The 16,736-nt window shown below is 42.0% G+C and overlaps 1 protein-coding gene across 1 annotated transcript; it reads right to left on the reverse strand.

The window, feature by feature from the left end:
• Positions 1-6,643: 6,643 nt before the first annotated feature.
• On the reverse strand, positions 6,644-15,265 carry shha (sonic hedgehog signaling molecule a). The gene is made up of 3 exons (XM_085418886.1): positions 14,620-15,265; positions 9,559-9,820; positions 6,644-7,819 (listed from the first exon to the last, which is right to left on the reverse strand). The coding sequence occupies exons 1-3, from the start codon at positions 14,917-14,919 to the stop codon at positions 7,134-7,136; spliced, it is 1,248 nt and encodes a 415-aa protein (XP_085275012.1). The 5' UTR covers positions 14,920-15,265; the 3' UTR covers positions 6,644-7,133.
• Positions 15,266-16,736: the final 1,471 nt, after the last annotated feature.

Here is a 16,736-nt window from a genome sequence, read left to right on the forward strand (position 1 = left end):
TCAACAAAGTGCATTTGCGAGTGACCTGAAATTAAGCAGGCTGTTTATATTAATCTGCTAAAAGTATCCCCTGTTTATATTGCTAATGTAATCATCTGAGGCCTTTTCCCAGAAACCTATCAGGTCATTTAACATCATATAACCTCACCCAGTTTCTCAAAGCCTTTGTTGTTCTGCTAGAAAAATAATCAACCTGTTTTCTGAGCAGGGAATTCTTCAAGGATCTTTTTTATTTTTTACAGTTAATTTCAGTTCAGTTTTATTTGTAGACTTCCAATTCACTACAACAGTTTGCTTAAGGCACTTTATATTCTAAGGTAAAGACCCTACAGCGATGCAGAGAAAAGCCCAACAATCAGACGACCCCCTATGAGCGAGCACTTGGTGACAGTGGAGGGCAAAAACTGCCTTTTAACAGGAAAACTAAAAAAGTGTTAAATGACCTGTGACTGATTCAGTCATTAACTAAGAGGTTGAGTAAAAGCATGAAACACCTCTGGTGTGGTCCCACACTTGCTCTTGTGGTGCTCTTTGTTTGATCACACTTGGTGGCATGATGGTGCAGTTGAGATTTGATTCACCTGACGTGACCGCTAGCCATCTCAGGTGCGAGTACAACAGAGAGACATCTGTAACTAACGCATACTTTTACTTTATTTTAACAGCGTGCCAGTAAGAGGAGCCATTGACCAGCTTAAACCATGATACTGCCTTAACTCATTCGCTTAACACTTCACGTTCTTTCACAGCCTCGCCATCTCCGGCCCCGAGATGAAGATTTCATTTCCCTCACTCGACAGTTGTTGGTGCGTTCAGGTTATCGGGCCTGTCGCCTTTTTCCTAACCGCTTTTCCTGCTGTCACTGTTCTTTCAACTTGACCATATCTTGTCTTTTCCTTCCCGCTGCTGTTCTTCAATGAACTTAAAACTTCTGTATCAAGCAGGGTGGCCTGCCCGGATTACCATTGTTTGTTAGCCCAGTGGATGGAGGTTTCCATCTGTGTGACGACAGCCGGGTTCACTGAGCAGACACATAAACCTCTAAAGCAAGCTGCTTCATGGCTTTCACTGCACCAAAGGTCATTCCAGCTTCTTGACACTCACTGTTTGGTTGGAGTTTTAACACAAAGACACTGCACTGGTTTCGTCATCTCGAACTGTATGGTGCACCAAATGACTGTAAACCCAGCCCGTTGGGTTCTGACCAAAACAAAAAGCAAACTTTGAAGACATCTCTGTGTTTTTCACACTTGTGTCATAAGAAGGAATCATGTTGTGTTTGAATTATTCTGAAATGATTGTGCAATTTGTTCTGATGCTGTAAAAACTGGATTTTTCTACTATGACATGAAGACTTTTAAAGATACTTCATTTTTTAAGTACATTTAAGTTTCTATTCTTTATACCTCAAACTCATGAAAAATAAAAGTTTTTGATGCACTTTAATATTTCTGTGTTTTTATTGTTTTGGCTTTTTTTTTGCTCAAAACTTCAATCAAAATGAATAAAGGTTTCTGTAGCTAGAAGTGAATCGAAGCTAATCAAGACAAAATAAATTTTAATGTTTTCAATATTATATATCTTTTCTTTATTCTTCTGAACTTTGAAGATTGGAGAGTCATTCATCTTCATAATAAATGTTATTTATAGGCACCATTGTTTTGTTTTTTGTTTTTTTTTAATTATTACATTATTTTTATTAATTTGACTCATTGTTCGTCATATGTCAAACAAATGCAAGTTGGGAAGTTTATGTACTAAAAGTAGCTGATGTAATCATCTGAAGCTTTCCTCAACCTTACCTGGTGACGTAAAACATTGAAATGTTTGCTGCAAAAAGTTTCTATATAAGCAATTACATGTTTTATTTCCAGTTCAGCTTCTTTTTTTTTTTGTAATTTTTACTTTAACAGAACAAATTTTCTTAATTAGAGCTAAAATACAAAGATACTTAAAAAGCTATTTTCCTTAGTTCATTCATGTTTCACAGCATAGAATTCCATCTTTGACCTTTCTGGACATCTTTTTTCTTGTCCAGTGCCTAACATTTCATCATTCCTAACCTCCACCCAGTTCAGTTCTGAGCTTTTTGCCACTGCAGGACTTCCCCTGGCCTAAAGGTTGAAGTCCTGTATCTCAAATTTGGTAACCAGTGTCACGAGCTAGTGTAATCCTTGTCCTAGATAAATGAGACCGTTGAGTTAGGACCGGCATATTTTGGCCTTCAGGGAGAAAAAAATAAAGCAACCAAAATCACTGTAGTTATTTCTACAGACTTTTTCTCTCATGGGTTTATACTTTAATTGGGAATTCTAAACTGGACGAGAGTGTGTTCGGCTCACTGTGTGTGTTAGCTCTGTGATAGTGGCGACCTGTCCAGTGTGTACGCTGCCTTTTGCCTTACGACAGCTGACCGACCCCGAAGTGGAAAAGTGGACGAAGATGAATTTAACAAATTTGGAACAAATTGGAAATTTGTTGGCCTCAGATTTTTGCCTGGTTAAAAACAGGGCAACACTCATGAAATATGGAAGGCTCTCATTTTAAAAAGCATTTAGAAACAATTTATTTCATTTGATAATTTAAATATCAAAGATGTTTTAATGCAGATCAACAGGAAAACCATCTGGTCCCGCCCTTTGACTCTAGATTCCCTCTTCCCTCGTCGGACATACAGTTAACCTATCTAACAGTCCGTGCAGCATTTGTGAGTCTGCTTTGACCTCTGATTGTTCCGGTTTGTTTCAAAGATTTCTAACCTCTCTTGTCTGACAACTTGACTGATTTTCTTTTCAGTTATAGTCTTATTAAGACAGTTCCAGTCACTCTGAGAGCCACTAACTTGTCATACTTTGACTTTACAACCACAAGTTTAAACACGTAGAAATCAGGGGTGTCAAACATAAGGCCCAGTGTCCAAAATCAGCCAGGACGACCAATCCGGCCGACCGGATGGTTTTTAGAAAAGATGAAGTAGGGAGTAGAGTTTGGACTTTTAACTTTATTTTAACTGAATTTTTTGATCATGTAGAAAAACTGGGACATACTACACTAATTTTAAAAAAAAATTAAGCTATCTCTGCATTTTGAGATGTGTAGGAAAACTTTACACTGACAAAAAGGGGGTTTCACCTGTCCGGCCCACTTAAGATCAAAGTGGGTTGCATGTGGCCCACAACGTAAAATGAGGTTGATAATCTTGGTTTAAAGGCTTCTCATGTAATGCATGTAATATCTGTGTTTTATTACATTTGAAGAAGTCACAGAGCTATTTATGCTTTAAGAGCCATCTAGGGGACAGAGTGCAGACTGGAGTAGCAGAAGAATCTATTAGCCGACCTTTTGATTGGTGGACGACCCGCTCTACCTCCTGAGCCACAGCCTTCTCTTCCAGAGAATATTCTGCTTTTCCAGTCATTGCTGTTGTTCCAACTTGCTGTACGTGCATTCGAACATATCTCATCTGTTCTCTGAACTTAAGACTTCTGTACCAAGCAGGAGCAGGGGGGCCTGCCTGGATTACCACTGTTTGCTAGTCCAGTGGATGGAGGTTTCCATCTGACGACAGCCGGGTTCACTGAGGAGACACATAACTCTAAAGCAAGTTGCTTCACGGCTTTCACTTCACCAGAAGCTCCTTCCAGCTTCATCGCTGTTATATATTTCATTTATTTATTTTTTTAACCTGGTGCCATCATCTCGGATGGTTTGACGCTACAAATAATGATTGATTGGTGTGTTTTCATCCCGATCACACGAGTCAGAAGAAGGGATCGTGTTGTCTGCTGGATTATTAAAAAAACCACAACAACAACTGCATTTGGTCTGTTCTTTATGTCTTATATTTTGAAAATGATTCAAGATATTCAGTATTTTATGTAAATTGAAAATGTCACATTTGATACCAGAAACAGGTGTGAAATAAACTTCTTGGTGACCTTTCTGTCATTTAGCCTTGTGTAACTTTGAGTAGAAATAGATGAAGCAGAATGAGTCCCAGCTAAAGAACTATTTTGTACTCTTACTTGTCTTAAAGTTAAGTAGTGCTCATTTGTAAACCCTTGTTACTGGTAGGGTATGCTTTCTATAAGTATGAGGGACGAATGCTTAGCACTGTTACCTTGCAGCAAAGTTCAGGGTTTTAATACAGGCAGCATCACTCTGGGTGGATTTTGTGTTCCTCGAACAATCAGAAACTTGATGCTGCTCAGCTCGGCCAAATATCAGAGTACAGAGTGTAGAAAAAGGGGCCAAAAGGTGTAACTATGTAGCTGTGATTCTGAAGTGGAAAATTTGTTGTGGTGTGTTCACCTTAAACCATAAACCAGTATCAGTTTATTCAAATTAAATAGTTTAGTTGGAAAACCACAATTGCCATTTTTAACCAAAGTAATGGGTGCATACTCTCCCATCTCTGCAGGCCTGTATCCATCCATCTATCCATGCTGGCCTGTCACAAAAAGTTCTGCTTTCTTCTTTGCTCTATTAATACTACGTTAGTAGGAATAAAGGGACATCTCTCAATTAAGGCCTTGTGGATTTCTGCTTCCCTCTAACTTGCCACTTCCACATTGAGCACTCTGCAGGCTGCTGCCGCGAAGCAAAAGCTGCCTGCAGAGAGGACGAGCTCTGTCGTTTGCAGAACTCTCTTAGAAACGGGGGAGTTTTGTTTTTGCAGAATGCCAGACTGTTCATGTTTGCAAATGTCAACATTTGTAAAAGCCGTCGTTGAGCTCCAGCAGACTGAGGGCCCCCAGAGGGATTAGAGGAGGCTCTGTTTACCTGCTCTGAGGAATGCTGCCCTGCACCGACGCTTTTGTATCTGACAGGGACCCAAGGTCACAGTGCCGGGAGAGATGGGCCGCTTTGTCCCTCCCTGAAGTTTCCACCTCACAATATCAACAGCACAACACAATGCGGGAGACGAAAATGGAATTCCTGCTCATGTTGCAACAGTGTTCAGAAACCCAGGTTCAGAGGCCCCTTTTACCTTTGATGGGTCTGAGTGATTCACCAACATTTATCTTTTTTTGTGTGCATGGGCTTTTCTTCTTTTTTTTAAATTTGAATTTATAGTCTCACATTTTCAGAACTGCTTTTGTTCTTCTGCTTGACTGTATGATTTTGCTTCCAGCTTTACAAACACTTTGACTAGAGTTGGTTATATAAAAATCCCTTTTCCAGAACTTCATTCAGGTTTTACGTTAAGTATTTACACCCAGCTGCAGAATATTACGTCCAATTGTCTAATTTAACCACAAGGTGTCGCCCTATCACTGAAGACGATATCTCCAAAGAAGCTAATGCTGTAATCGATTTGAGAAGATGTGCCGCCCGATGCCAAAGCGCTCCACTAGAGGACAAAAACGCATCTCTGAGAGCTCACTATTAAGTGCTGCATGCGCACTATAAGTCTATGAAAATACTGCAGGATTATAGTGATTTGTTAAGACTAACAAAGCTGTAATGTGGACTAGTGGGACTGCAGCGTTTCTTTATAATGAGCCCCGACTGTCAGTTACTGTCGGATGGAGCGATCTGACCTGAACCAGCAGACGCCGAGAGGCAGACCTGTGGCCAACAAAGACGCTTCTGTTTAATTTGTCTGCGCGTTGGAAGTTATTTGCGGAGGGCAGACCTCGTTAAATTTGACATAGGCTTTCAACATTTCGCAAGCATGCAAAAGGTAGATCAAAGCGCAATATTCTCCCCGGTTTTTTGTGCGTAAGACATCCAATAGGCTGTGGGGATTCTTTTGGCGAGGGGCGGGCGTGAACCAAGCCAATTGATATATCTCTTGACTGAGTCCAGATTATAATTTGGTTGTAAATGTCCAAATAATATGGCCAAAAAGCCCCCGTCCTTCCCACTACTGTGTGGTTCCTCTGGCACTGTTTTTTGAAAAAGACATATAACAACTCCAAGTTTGAAAATGTTCTTTATCTCATTTTATAATAAACATATAAATAATAAATTCTAGACATTTTTTGACACATCGCCCTGTTATGAAAGTTAACTGGTAGGTCTGCCTATATATAGTCTATTCAAACTGTGCATCAGCCTGCAGTTCATTTCTATAAAACTATTTCCCTATTACAAAATATGAAAAGAAAAATAAGATTTTAGTACATTTACAGGAGTTACTTATTAATTTATTTAACGAAACGGTTTCAGTACTACTTTAACTGTTACTGAATTGTCAGAATCTGCATTTGATATTATTTTTTCTCAAAAGAAAACAGAAAAGAAACACATACACATAAAAAAGCAGAGAATGCAGACATGGGGCAGAATATCTGTCCCTCTCCAACAACTGAAACGAACAGTTTACAAAATAATAAAATTCTTAATAAACCAAGCGGTACAAGATTTTCCAACACTTTCCCAGCTACTGTATTTAAATTAAAATATATTTTCATATCTTACACTATTTCAAATAACGAAATGTGATTCGGTAGCGATCTGTCAAAATCTAATTTACAATTCTGTGTATAAAAATATAATTTATGGAACCCCGCGAGGGTTTTTTTTTTCCTCTCTCCCCAAAATATAACAGTCAGCTGATTGTTATACAGCTGATTATTATACTTTGACAGGCTGTAAGTTTCATATATATGTATATATGTATGTATGTATATATATATACATACATACATACATACATACATATATACATATATATGAAACTTACAGCCTGTCAAAGTCAGCTCCGTTTTACATGATCTTCTTTCTGTTTCCGATTTTTTTTTTCCCATTTTTCAATTTTTTTCTTCATTTTTCTTTTTTTTTGCATTTGATATTTACAAAAATAGATTATGCACAATTTGCTGCTCACACAGTTTCAGAATCCATTTATGTGACAGCAGCAGAGTTCACATGAGAATAAATTATTCAAAGAGAAACTTTTTAAGGCTCCATTCATTCTTTGAAAGGGGGACACATCATGGAAAAGTCACTGAAATAAATATCCCAACTCCGCTGGGGCCCTTGTCATGTCACGTCTGTCTGTCAGTTCGCTTTTTTTCTTTCTCTCTTTCTCTTTTTTAATTATTATTATTATTATTATTTTTAATCTACTGTATAGTTCGTGTGTCCTACATTTAAAGTCTCGTTCTGCTCCTGTCGCAGCTGTTTCAACTTGGGTATACCGACATTCCAAGTGGATGGATCGAGTGGCTGTCCAAGAGCCATGTCCCTAATTGATAAAGGATTTTGGAGTACCAGTGCACTCCTTCGTTTTGTACACTGCTTGGAGGCTGGGAGCTAAATAGGAACGAGGACACCCAGTGGGCGAGCCTGACGGGTGCCAGGGCCCAGTGTGCCAAGTCGTGGTCTTCGATCACTGCGTAACAGGACGCAAGGACCTGGTCCACCACGATGGTCCCCTGTGAGGTCACGGGCGCAAAGGAACCCTCGTGACTTTGCGTGTAAATCCGTTTGACGGTCACAGACTCGAGTCGACTTCGCTCTGCGTCAAAGACGAATACTTTCTGTCCAGGCTGGACTTGACTGGCGAAAATCGCAGACATCCGCTTCTCCGCCTCGCTGGAGCTGTTGCGGCTGACGAAGACGAGATGCGCGGCGGTGAGGGTTATTTTCTGGCCTGAGTCGGTTTCGATCACATAGAAGATCCTCCTCAGCATCGAATCTCGGTCTATAAACATGACGAAGTCGGTGTAAATTACATTTCCGTCGTCATCTGCTGTCATGACCCTGTCGCCGCTTTTGAGATCTTTGACTGCTTTCTTGGTGCCATCCTGAAGAGTGACCGTGGAGGATCCGGGGAAGCAGCCGCCTGACTTTGCTGCCACTGAATTTTCTGTTAGAAGAAACAAGAAAAACATTAAGTCGTTTTTCTCACTGCGAGACTTTTATTAATAATTTTTAACGCGTGCAAACAAACATCACATGCGCTTTGAACATTTCCAGCCCAGAACTCATTCAAAGGCCCATTCATAATAATTCAAATTGACTGAAAAATCCACCTTTATCTGTATTTTTTCTGCCTCTACACAACACGGTGGGCCATATGCATTTTGCATAATGATGTCGGCTCCTTGATGCCAGATGCGTATTAGCTTAGCCCACGTTGTCTGAGACGGGAAAACTGAAAGCCCTGGCTCATCTATTCTTAATTAAAAACCCCAATGAAGAGCAGGCATTGTTATTCTAAATCAACTTGTGGATCGAGCTACTCTCCGTAAAGAACACTTACGCCTTTCCCAGCTACTCTTCCCATATTTACTCAGGTGCAGAAACCTCTATGTGACAATTCACACAAATAGGCGACTCACAACTACTATTTACCCAGTGGAGCCACTTTTCCAAGCCTCTCGAGTTGTAGATTTGAATTTAAATGAGGGCCCGGACTCTTAAATGCTTTCTGTTGTGCAACATCAATGTCCCCCCTCTCCCTGTCTACCACCTCTCCCTGCTTTGTTGTCAGTCTTGATGACAATAATTTTGGCCTTGGTGGAACTCTTCACATACCAGTCTCTAGGATCACACTGTCCTGCACAGAGGGAGAAAAAAGGGTTTCCTACTCAGAATTTGGGGCTTTTAATCTTCTTTTAAGATTCCCGAGCATGAAATAAGGTGACAACTGAAAACCAGATTTACCCCAAACCAATTCAACATTGTTCAGCCAAATCCTTTTGGTAAAGTCGCATGACCTCCAATGACACGTCGGCCTAGCTCATACTGTGATCTCAAAACGTGTGTGCTGAATGATAAGTAAGGGATTTATCAATTTAAAAAAAAAAGAAGGAAAAAGCACCATGGTTCATCAGTCAAAGTGAGGAAATATTTTCTGGGCGTCATAGGTGTCCAGTAGTGACGACCTAGGTCGATTATGAGCCTCGATAAACCCCAAAAAACCAAACAAACAAACGGAAATGAAAATTTTTATGATTTTCTCACATATAATTAAAAACGATTACCAAATTCACCTTGCAGCACTTATTTTTATCAGAGAGCGAGAAAAATGTGCTATTTCTAGGTCACGCCGAGCACCCTCGTTAGACTATGGTAGCGGTTCCCACCAGGAGACAGTGTGGGGCGGTGTAAGATCAAGAAATAAGCTGCAACGAGAAACGCTTATAACGCCTTTAACCGGGAAATGCCTATACATCACTCAGAGAAATGACTATTTACAGTTTCATAAAAACTATCCAGTTAAAACAAATGAAAAGATCTGAAACATCTGACCTCTGCACTTAAATGACCCCTCAAACACTAGGATTCTGTGATTAATCACTGAAATCATTGAATTGATCAGTGGTCACACTTGTCTACAATAACCATCAGATCAGTAAGCCCATGATAAGTGTTATTGTGACTCTATTTTACTTTCCCATCACAATCAGCTGATACAATCTAGTCTTGGGTGAAACTTTTCCAGAAGATAAAACAGGACTGCTGCTTCCCTGAGCTGCACCTGTTGTTACAAACGATTGCAATCACGCCTGATGGGAAATGCGCGCCGTTGTCCTACAGCCAGTGGTGCGCATGGCAGATTATCAGCGCAGTTCTGTTTTTCTTTTTACTTTGGAGCCATACCTGCTTTCACGGAGCAGTGGATGTGGGCCTTAGATTCATAGTAGACCCAGTCAAATCCAGCTTCCACCGCCAGCCTGGACAGAGTGCCGTATTTGCTCTTGTCTCTGTCTGAAGTGGTGATGTCCACGGCTCTGCCCTCGTAGTGAAGAGAGTCTTCTAAATGGTGTCCGTCCTCGTCCCAGCCCTCGGTGACCCGCAGCTTCACTCCGGGCCACTGGTTCATCACGGAGATGGCTAGCGAGTTCAGTTTGTCTTTACATCTCTGTGGGAACAAGAAATGAATCCATGCATCACCGGAACTGCCCGAAACACCACCACAGTGCGCAAACATCAGCTTTTATGAAGTGAAAATCACTCAAATCACGCGTTGCACTGACACAGCTTAGCTGACGAGAGAAATAAGGGCTGATAAGCGGTCAGAGAAATAAAATATTAGATCACCTAATCAGCCTTCCGACAGATTTATTACATTTCAGCAATTACCCTTTGTGCCAGAAGAACTGTGTGCTTTATCATCATTTCCACCTCAGATTCCGGTTCATTTTCTGCGAAGAACATATAAAGCATCACACTGTAGCCCCCACACTCATGTGGTCATAGAAGTGGGGTCGTGCTGGTGTCACTTCACTCTCTCCTCCTCGTCCTGCATGACCTGCTGTTGCTGTGCGCGCTTGTTTTTTCTTTCTTTCTTTCTGTCTGCTCTTGCTATTTCCGCACAAAGTTCCAACTTTGTTAAACCTGCACCTGTCTGCTCCCTCATCCCCGCACATTATACCCTTTGTCCCAACTACAAATCGCAGAGGAGCACAACTAATAAGCAGCTTTGCTAGGGAGGCTCCTTATCGATCTATATCTATGATTTTAGTCGAGAAAGAGAGGATTTGGAACACGATGAGATTTTAGTACATGAGGACTTTTGCCTTTATTGGGAGGACAGTGCAGACAGGAGGGTGAAGAGAAGCTCATCAGCAGACAGCAAGGTGGAGAAAAAGTGAAACTAAATGGCCTTCTCGTCCAAGGAATGAAGCATCCCACGTGGCAATGTGGCAACGTGGTCCAGCCAGGACCAACACACTGGCTGGACTTTTCATTACCGATCAGGAGACATTCCCCGATCTATTCTAGATCCAGTAGCAACAAAAAGAAGAGGTGAAATGTTTGTGGGCAAGAAACACATGTGCACACACAGCAAAAGTGCCCCCCATGTGTTGTGTAGAAGCTGATGCAAACAGGCTGTTTGTTTAACGAGGTTGAGTTACATAGGCTCATATGATTAACAACTTTTTTATATTTAGATATTTATTATATTTTCTCACAAAAACGAGCAGCGCTTTAGTTCATAAACACGCTCTGACGGAGGCAAATTCCACATATTGACCATATGTGTGGATTTTATTGCTTAGAACAGAGAAAAGTAAACATCTGTTAAACCAGATCCGCCAATGTTGCCCGAGTAACAAAAGCATGAACACCACACAAGGGTTAATATCAATTAAAGATTAAAACTGGACCAACTGAGGCCTCTCGCACAACTCCATCCCCCCACCCACCTGACTCCCCTGTTTCCTCCCAGCTGAGGTGAAACACTGGAGCTGAACTGCGTCTCTGATCCTGAGCTTGCATTTCTCAGTGTTAGCAGCAGCGTCAGAGGGCACATCTCGGGTAAGAAAGCTGCTGATGAAATATTGATAAGGCACTGCATTCGCTTCACTGGCCTATAACATATGGGTCTTTGGTCTTGGAGAGGTGCGAGCAGTGACCCTTTTCTATCCAGAAGTGTTGCATTAAAGACAACATTAATACAGTATGAATTCACGAGTCTGCATTAGGCGATGAATGAGGGAGTCGTTTGTCAGTTGCTTGTTTTCTTTAAATTAATAATTGATGTCCAGATGATATGAAGATGATCTTCAAGAGCAGCTGCCTCCTTAAAATATCTGGAGTTGGTTGAACCCTAAGCTCTCCGCGCTCTAAATGAAGATGCCTGGCCTTCTCCAAGACAACTATTCTGGACGCCGAACCAATATGTCAAATAAAACATCACAAAGAGTCTTTTCAGTCCAGCGGCGGAGGGAAACTTTCATTACTCTTCTCCTGCAAAGTCTTGGAAACGTGACATGCCTTCTTAAGTCGAGGTGTTTTGGCTGCTGACTAACAGACTTGTGAAATATCCCAGGATTGCACTGGGGGCAAAGAAGAGCCCACTGCCCTCCCACCCCCACGCCACGGTTGGGACAGTCTGAGGTCTTCAATCGGGGATTGTTCACACAAATCTACCCGCTCGCATAACAGAAAACAAAGTCATATATATCAGTCGCTGTTTTATGAGCATATCACACTTGTAGAATGTGTTGAATTAAAAAAAAAACCCTCCTTAAAAAACCCTTCTGCATACTGAGAGAGACTGTCGGAGTCAAGAGCCGTAAAGCTTAACCTATTTATTAATTCATTAGGTCGTGTGCCGCAAATCAAGCCAAATTCTGCTCAACCACCATGAAGCCCAGCAGGGCGCCTTGGACCGGCGCTTTGTGCTCGGGGTAAAGTTGTTCAACAGCCTGCCTCTTAATCTTTTCACAAATGATTTGGTTAGAGGAAACACTTATCAGCTACCTGTCAGTGCAAACAAGCCGCCAGCTCATCTCGTTTCCAACTCGTTTGCACTGCAGGCTCTTAACACTGTTACGCTTGGAGGGGGAGAAGAATAGATGAAAAGTCTGGCACTGGGTCTAATGTAAAAAAAAGTAACCCCTGACATGTGGCTTACAGTTTTACTTGTTTAAAGAGGGCAAATCAAAGTTGTTGTTGTTTAATTTTAAGTCATTTTATTGCCTTAAAAATCCCTTTGGAGTCTTATTTTGTCCCACTTTTCTGCGTAGAATGTCACTTAACACAAGTTGAATTCACGAGGGTCAGCGACAGGTGAGCATAAGTCTAAAAGCCGTGGAATAACGGGTGATGGTCCTAATCAAGTCAGGACCCGTCACTTCGTGTATCTATTCGTAAATGTCTCTAAAGCGTATTTGTTGGCAGCTCTCTGGGAGTGCGCTGTGTCAAACTAGTTAGGAGTGCTTGTTCAAGCGCTTCTTCGAGTGTATAATCTTGGCAAGACCTCACTAAACTGATTGACTGATTAATTCATTTATTGCACATATCTAACGGGGCTACTCTAGACACGTGCCTTGTTTCATTTATGAATACAACACCTATTTTCTAAACCGCGAGATAACGAAAGAAGTTCAAGGCATTCATGCGTAAAACTCCGTGCGTAAAAACCCTCTGGATTCATGCATAAAGCCTTGGCACGGCGTAAATCCTCATGTGATAATGCTTATGTTGCTTGCAGCTACACTTACTCTCCTTTGGGTGCACATGCTTCAATCTGGTGGCTTTACAGTGTCATATATAAAAAGGATAATCACACCTGTTTTAACTTACTGTGGCCTCCCGCTGACCAAAGGTTCTAAGTTCAAACTGTGTTTCAAGCCCCGGCGAGGGGCGCCTAAAAGTTCTTTCGTGTACATTTTCACACTTAGAGTCGGTCGCCGTGTTTTCTGTAAACAGTCAAGTGGGAAATGGATCACGAACAAACCCAAATAAATCCAACAAACAAAAAGAAACCCCCAACAGGCCACGCTGCACAAGCGTATGGTGCCACATGTAATCACAATTTATCAGCTCTTCCACCTCCCACCGTTGTTCGTTTTGATGCTGACCTGCAAAAGCAAATCCTTATAGGCATGCGGGTCTTTTTACTCAGAGTAAAAGCTTGGATTAAGACAGGTGCTTCTTTAGTTCAAAGATTCTCGAAATAATGGTTAAATTAAACTATGTTCCTGCTAGAGACCTGGAAACCCCCACGGAGAATCCGTTTAGGTCTCTAACCCCTCGCCTTGGTAATCACATCCTCACACTACTGTAATTTCACGATCCCTGCGTATGAGAACCTATAGGTGTATAGCAGAGGAGATGTGGGGAGGGCTGAGCGACGCACGCACTGTGAATATTTTATTGGAGCTCGCCCTCATACGTGGTGCTAGGCACGGGTTCAGGGACACCGGCGCGCGCCTTGCTTCATCACCACCAGCAGCACCACCATCACCACCTTCATTTTATTATTACTGAGCCAATATCACCCAAGAGCTTTTTAATAATTCACCAGCATCTAAGTGCTAAAAGTCATGCCGAAGAGACGCGACATCCTGCAGCCTGGAGAGAAATCAAGGCATGTCTCCGATGTATGTGAGCCTCTTCTTAGCTGCACTGAACCGGGTATAAGGTTTTAAACTGACTGGCTGCAAGAGGATGAGATATTTAAAACAGACGCCATCCTTCGTGCAGGTGTATTGTAAAACACACCAGCACTCCTGTGCGCCTTGCTCGTGTAATTGGCCGAGTCCCACCCATTTACCAAGGCCTGGACACTCTCAAAGAAATGTCAGTTTTCATGCACAGATGCACGCCACGCGAAAGGCTAAATTACAGAAGGCTGTGCAAGGAAACGTCTGAATGAGCTACGCCATGCCTCAGTAAGCCCGACTGTTAAAGCGATGCGCATCCCCAGGGCTGGGGTAAAGAAAAGGCGCTTAAACAAGCTGCAACGTAAAGCCGAAATAGGCAGCAAACACAGAAAGTCTGCATGAAATCTAACATGGACGTGCCCCTGTAAGGCAACAAAACGAGCCTCCCATAGATACAAATATAGATATGAGGAGAGGGGCACATTAATATTTTAAATACACTGTCACAATCATGAAAGCCGAGTGTCCTGACTGTCCGCCTGCACATCACTTATCCAGCTGGATTTCTATATTCGCTTCAAGCCTGCAGCCTTTGGAAACTCCCATGCTGGTGTATAAAGCGCATCTGCCTTTGCAGTGAAGTTAAAAGGCTCAGTGTGAAGAGTTCAGCAGCGGGTAAAACAGACTTCACTTAAGGTGCGCAATCAGTCTGACAAGGGAGTTGTTGCAGTACGCAGTGATGGTGCGTTAGGAAATGGACAGTGGGGGCAAAAAAATAAAAATCACAATAAAATTAAAATAAAAGGTTATTCCGTCTCCTTACCTGAGTCATTAGCCTGTCAGCACCGGTGTTCTCCTCATCCTTGAATATGATGTCTGTGTTATAATTGGGAGTCAGTTCTTTAAATCGCTCGGAGTTTCTTGTGATCTTGCCTTCGTATTTACCGCTTGCCCCGAGGGTCTTCTCCGCGACGTTGGGGATGAACTGCTTGTACGCAAGAGGTGTCAGCTTCTTCGGATGTCTTCTCCTGCCGTAGCCCCTGCCCGGTCCGCATCCCATCCCAGAGGATACCAAGGACAAGCAGATGAGACCGACCAACGCGATTTTGGTCCAGAGCAGCATTTTTTTTTTTTTTTTTTTTTTTTGTCCTTTAAGATCTCAAACGGGTCACCGCTGCTATCTCTACAGTCTGCCTCTCCCGGCTCTCGCAGTGTCCTTGTCTCCTCTTCTACTTCGCCTTAGCTTGGTCTCTGTGTGGCAGGTGCGGAAATGAACGCCTCGGATAAATGGTAATAACGGGGCAAATCGAAGGAGGGTTTAAAAAAAAGTAGTGAGGGAATTAAAAGCCACGGGATCTCTAGTCGAGCTGCTGCCGCTTGTGTGTGTGCCTACCGCTTTTACTGCTTTGTATTATAGCACCGATCTATAGGGGAGGGACTTCATTGGCGTCGACTACCCCTCCTGATGTTATCCCACAAAAATCTTAAAAGATTTCTTCCACCTGAGGGTTAGCCTCTGTTTCGAGGAGGAGGGGCTGCTCCATGGGAAAACATCAATTATAAACTGTCTTTTTTTTTCCACCCTCCCGTTTTCCAGTGTTTCACAGTAAGTGAAGCACAGACAGGGGAACTTGAACAGTGGTTCTCAAATCTGAAGCAGTGTAGTTTGGTGAATTGATTTGTGTGGGACAACTTTGAGCGCAGAATGCGTTTCCCAGGAGAATAAAACTGCTCATGGACGTGCAGTGCGCAAAGGCTGCATGAGTTGGCTGTGACACCCCATATCCACCAGAATAAACGCACGAATAGTATGGAATAGTTTGCTTACAGTGCAGTGAGATAAGAGATTTCATTAGATTAGATTAGATTGAAATTTGCCTCTAACTTCGCGTCCCTTTCAACAACAACAGCGTGCCAACGCGAATGTACGCACGAAATTTGCTCTAAGGTCACTTCTTAACTTATTGATGGTTCAAAGGCACAATAAATCTGACAAAACATGGTGCTGTAATGTACTTTTTGGACTAATATTATGGAGATTTCATCAGATCTAAAAAGCAAAAGTTGGAGTAACATCAGTGCCCTCTGCGCGCTCTTGTTTCCTACTTTAGTTTATGCGTAAAAATGCATTTTATTCTCCAAAATATCATTCCATGTGACTATTTTTCAACACATTCATCTTATTTTCACGCAGGTTTCTGGAACTCAGATTCAGAAAATGAAGCAGAGTCCTTAAAAATGAGGATGGGAGCGGGACAGACTTACAGCACAATAGTAGACGAGGCTTTAGAAAGCGTTAAAAAAAGTTTTAAAAAGCCACTTTTTATGGGGAAGAACCTATTTAGTGCGTAAAATATACTGATAGTGGGTAGCAACAATATTCTCTCCTACACAGTCAAAACCTACTTTACTCACAGATTCATAGTTTTGAAAAACTAACTTTCCGAAAGGAAAGAAATTATGACTTTTCTCGAGTATTAAAATAGATTTTATTTCAATCACCAACTCAACATTCTCATAGTCTCATTCCTATAATTAAAGGCCAATGAAGAAATATTTTACTGTTGTTGATTAAGGCTGTATTGTACCATGAGACACCACTGTATTCAAATTCAAGGTCCAGACAAAACAGACATCTAAAATAATTCAGGAAGGACAATTATTTGTGTGATAACAACGAGTAATTAGAGGAAGACGGGCTGTTCTGAGGCAACTTTGGCTCTCATCACACAGACACTGTGGCACAGGTGCTCTGAAGTGAGGACAGATATGCCAGTCTTTGGTGTGGCTTCTCTCTCATTAGACCTCGCTCTGGCTGACCTCCAGTCTGGTGTTGTTTAGTCAGTGCCAGGCTTGTGGCAAAGCAGCTTGGGCAGGTGAGACCAACTGCTGGTCACTGAGACCACGATCATCAGCTCTTAGCCAAAAGATGGTTGGCAC

The sequence above is a fragment of the Rhamphochromis longiceps genome, linkage group LG9, assembly GCF_057381845.1.
Source record: "Rhamphochromis longiceps isolate RC_006_pf linkage group LG9, R_longiceps_female_GT1.1, whole genome shotgun sequence".
Taxonomy (NCBI): Eukaryota; Metazoa; Chordata; class Actinopteri; order Cichliformes; family Cichlidae; genus Rhamphochromis; species Rhamphochromis longiceps.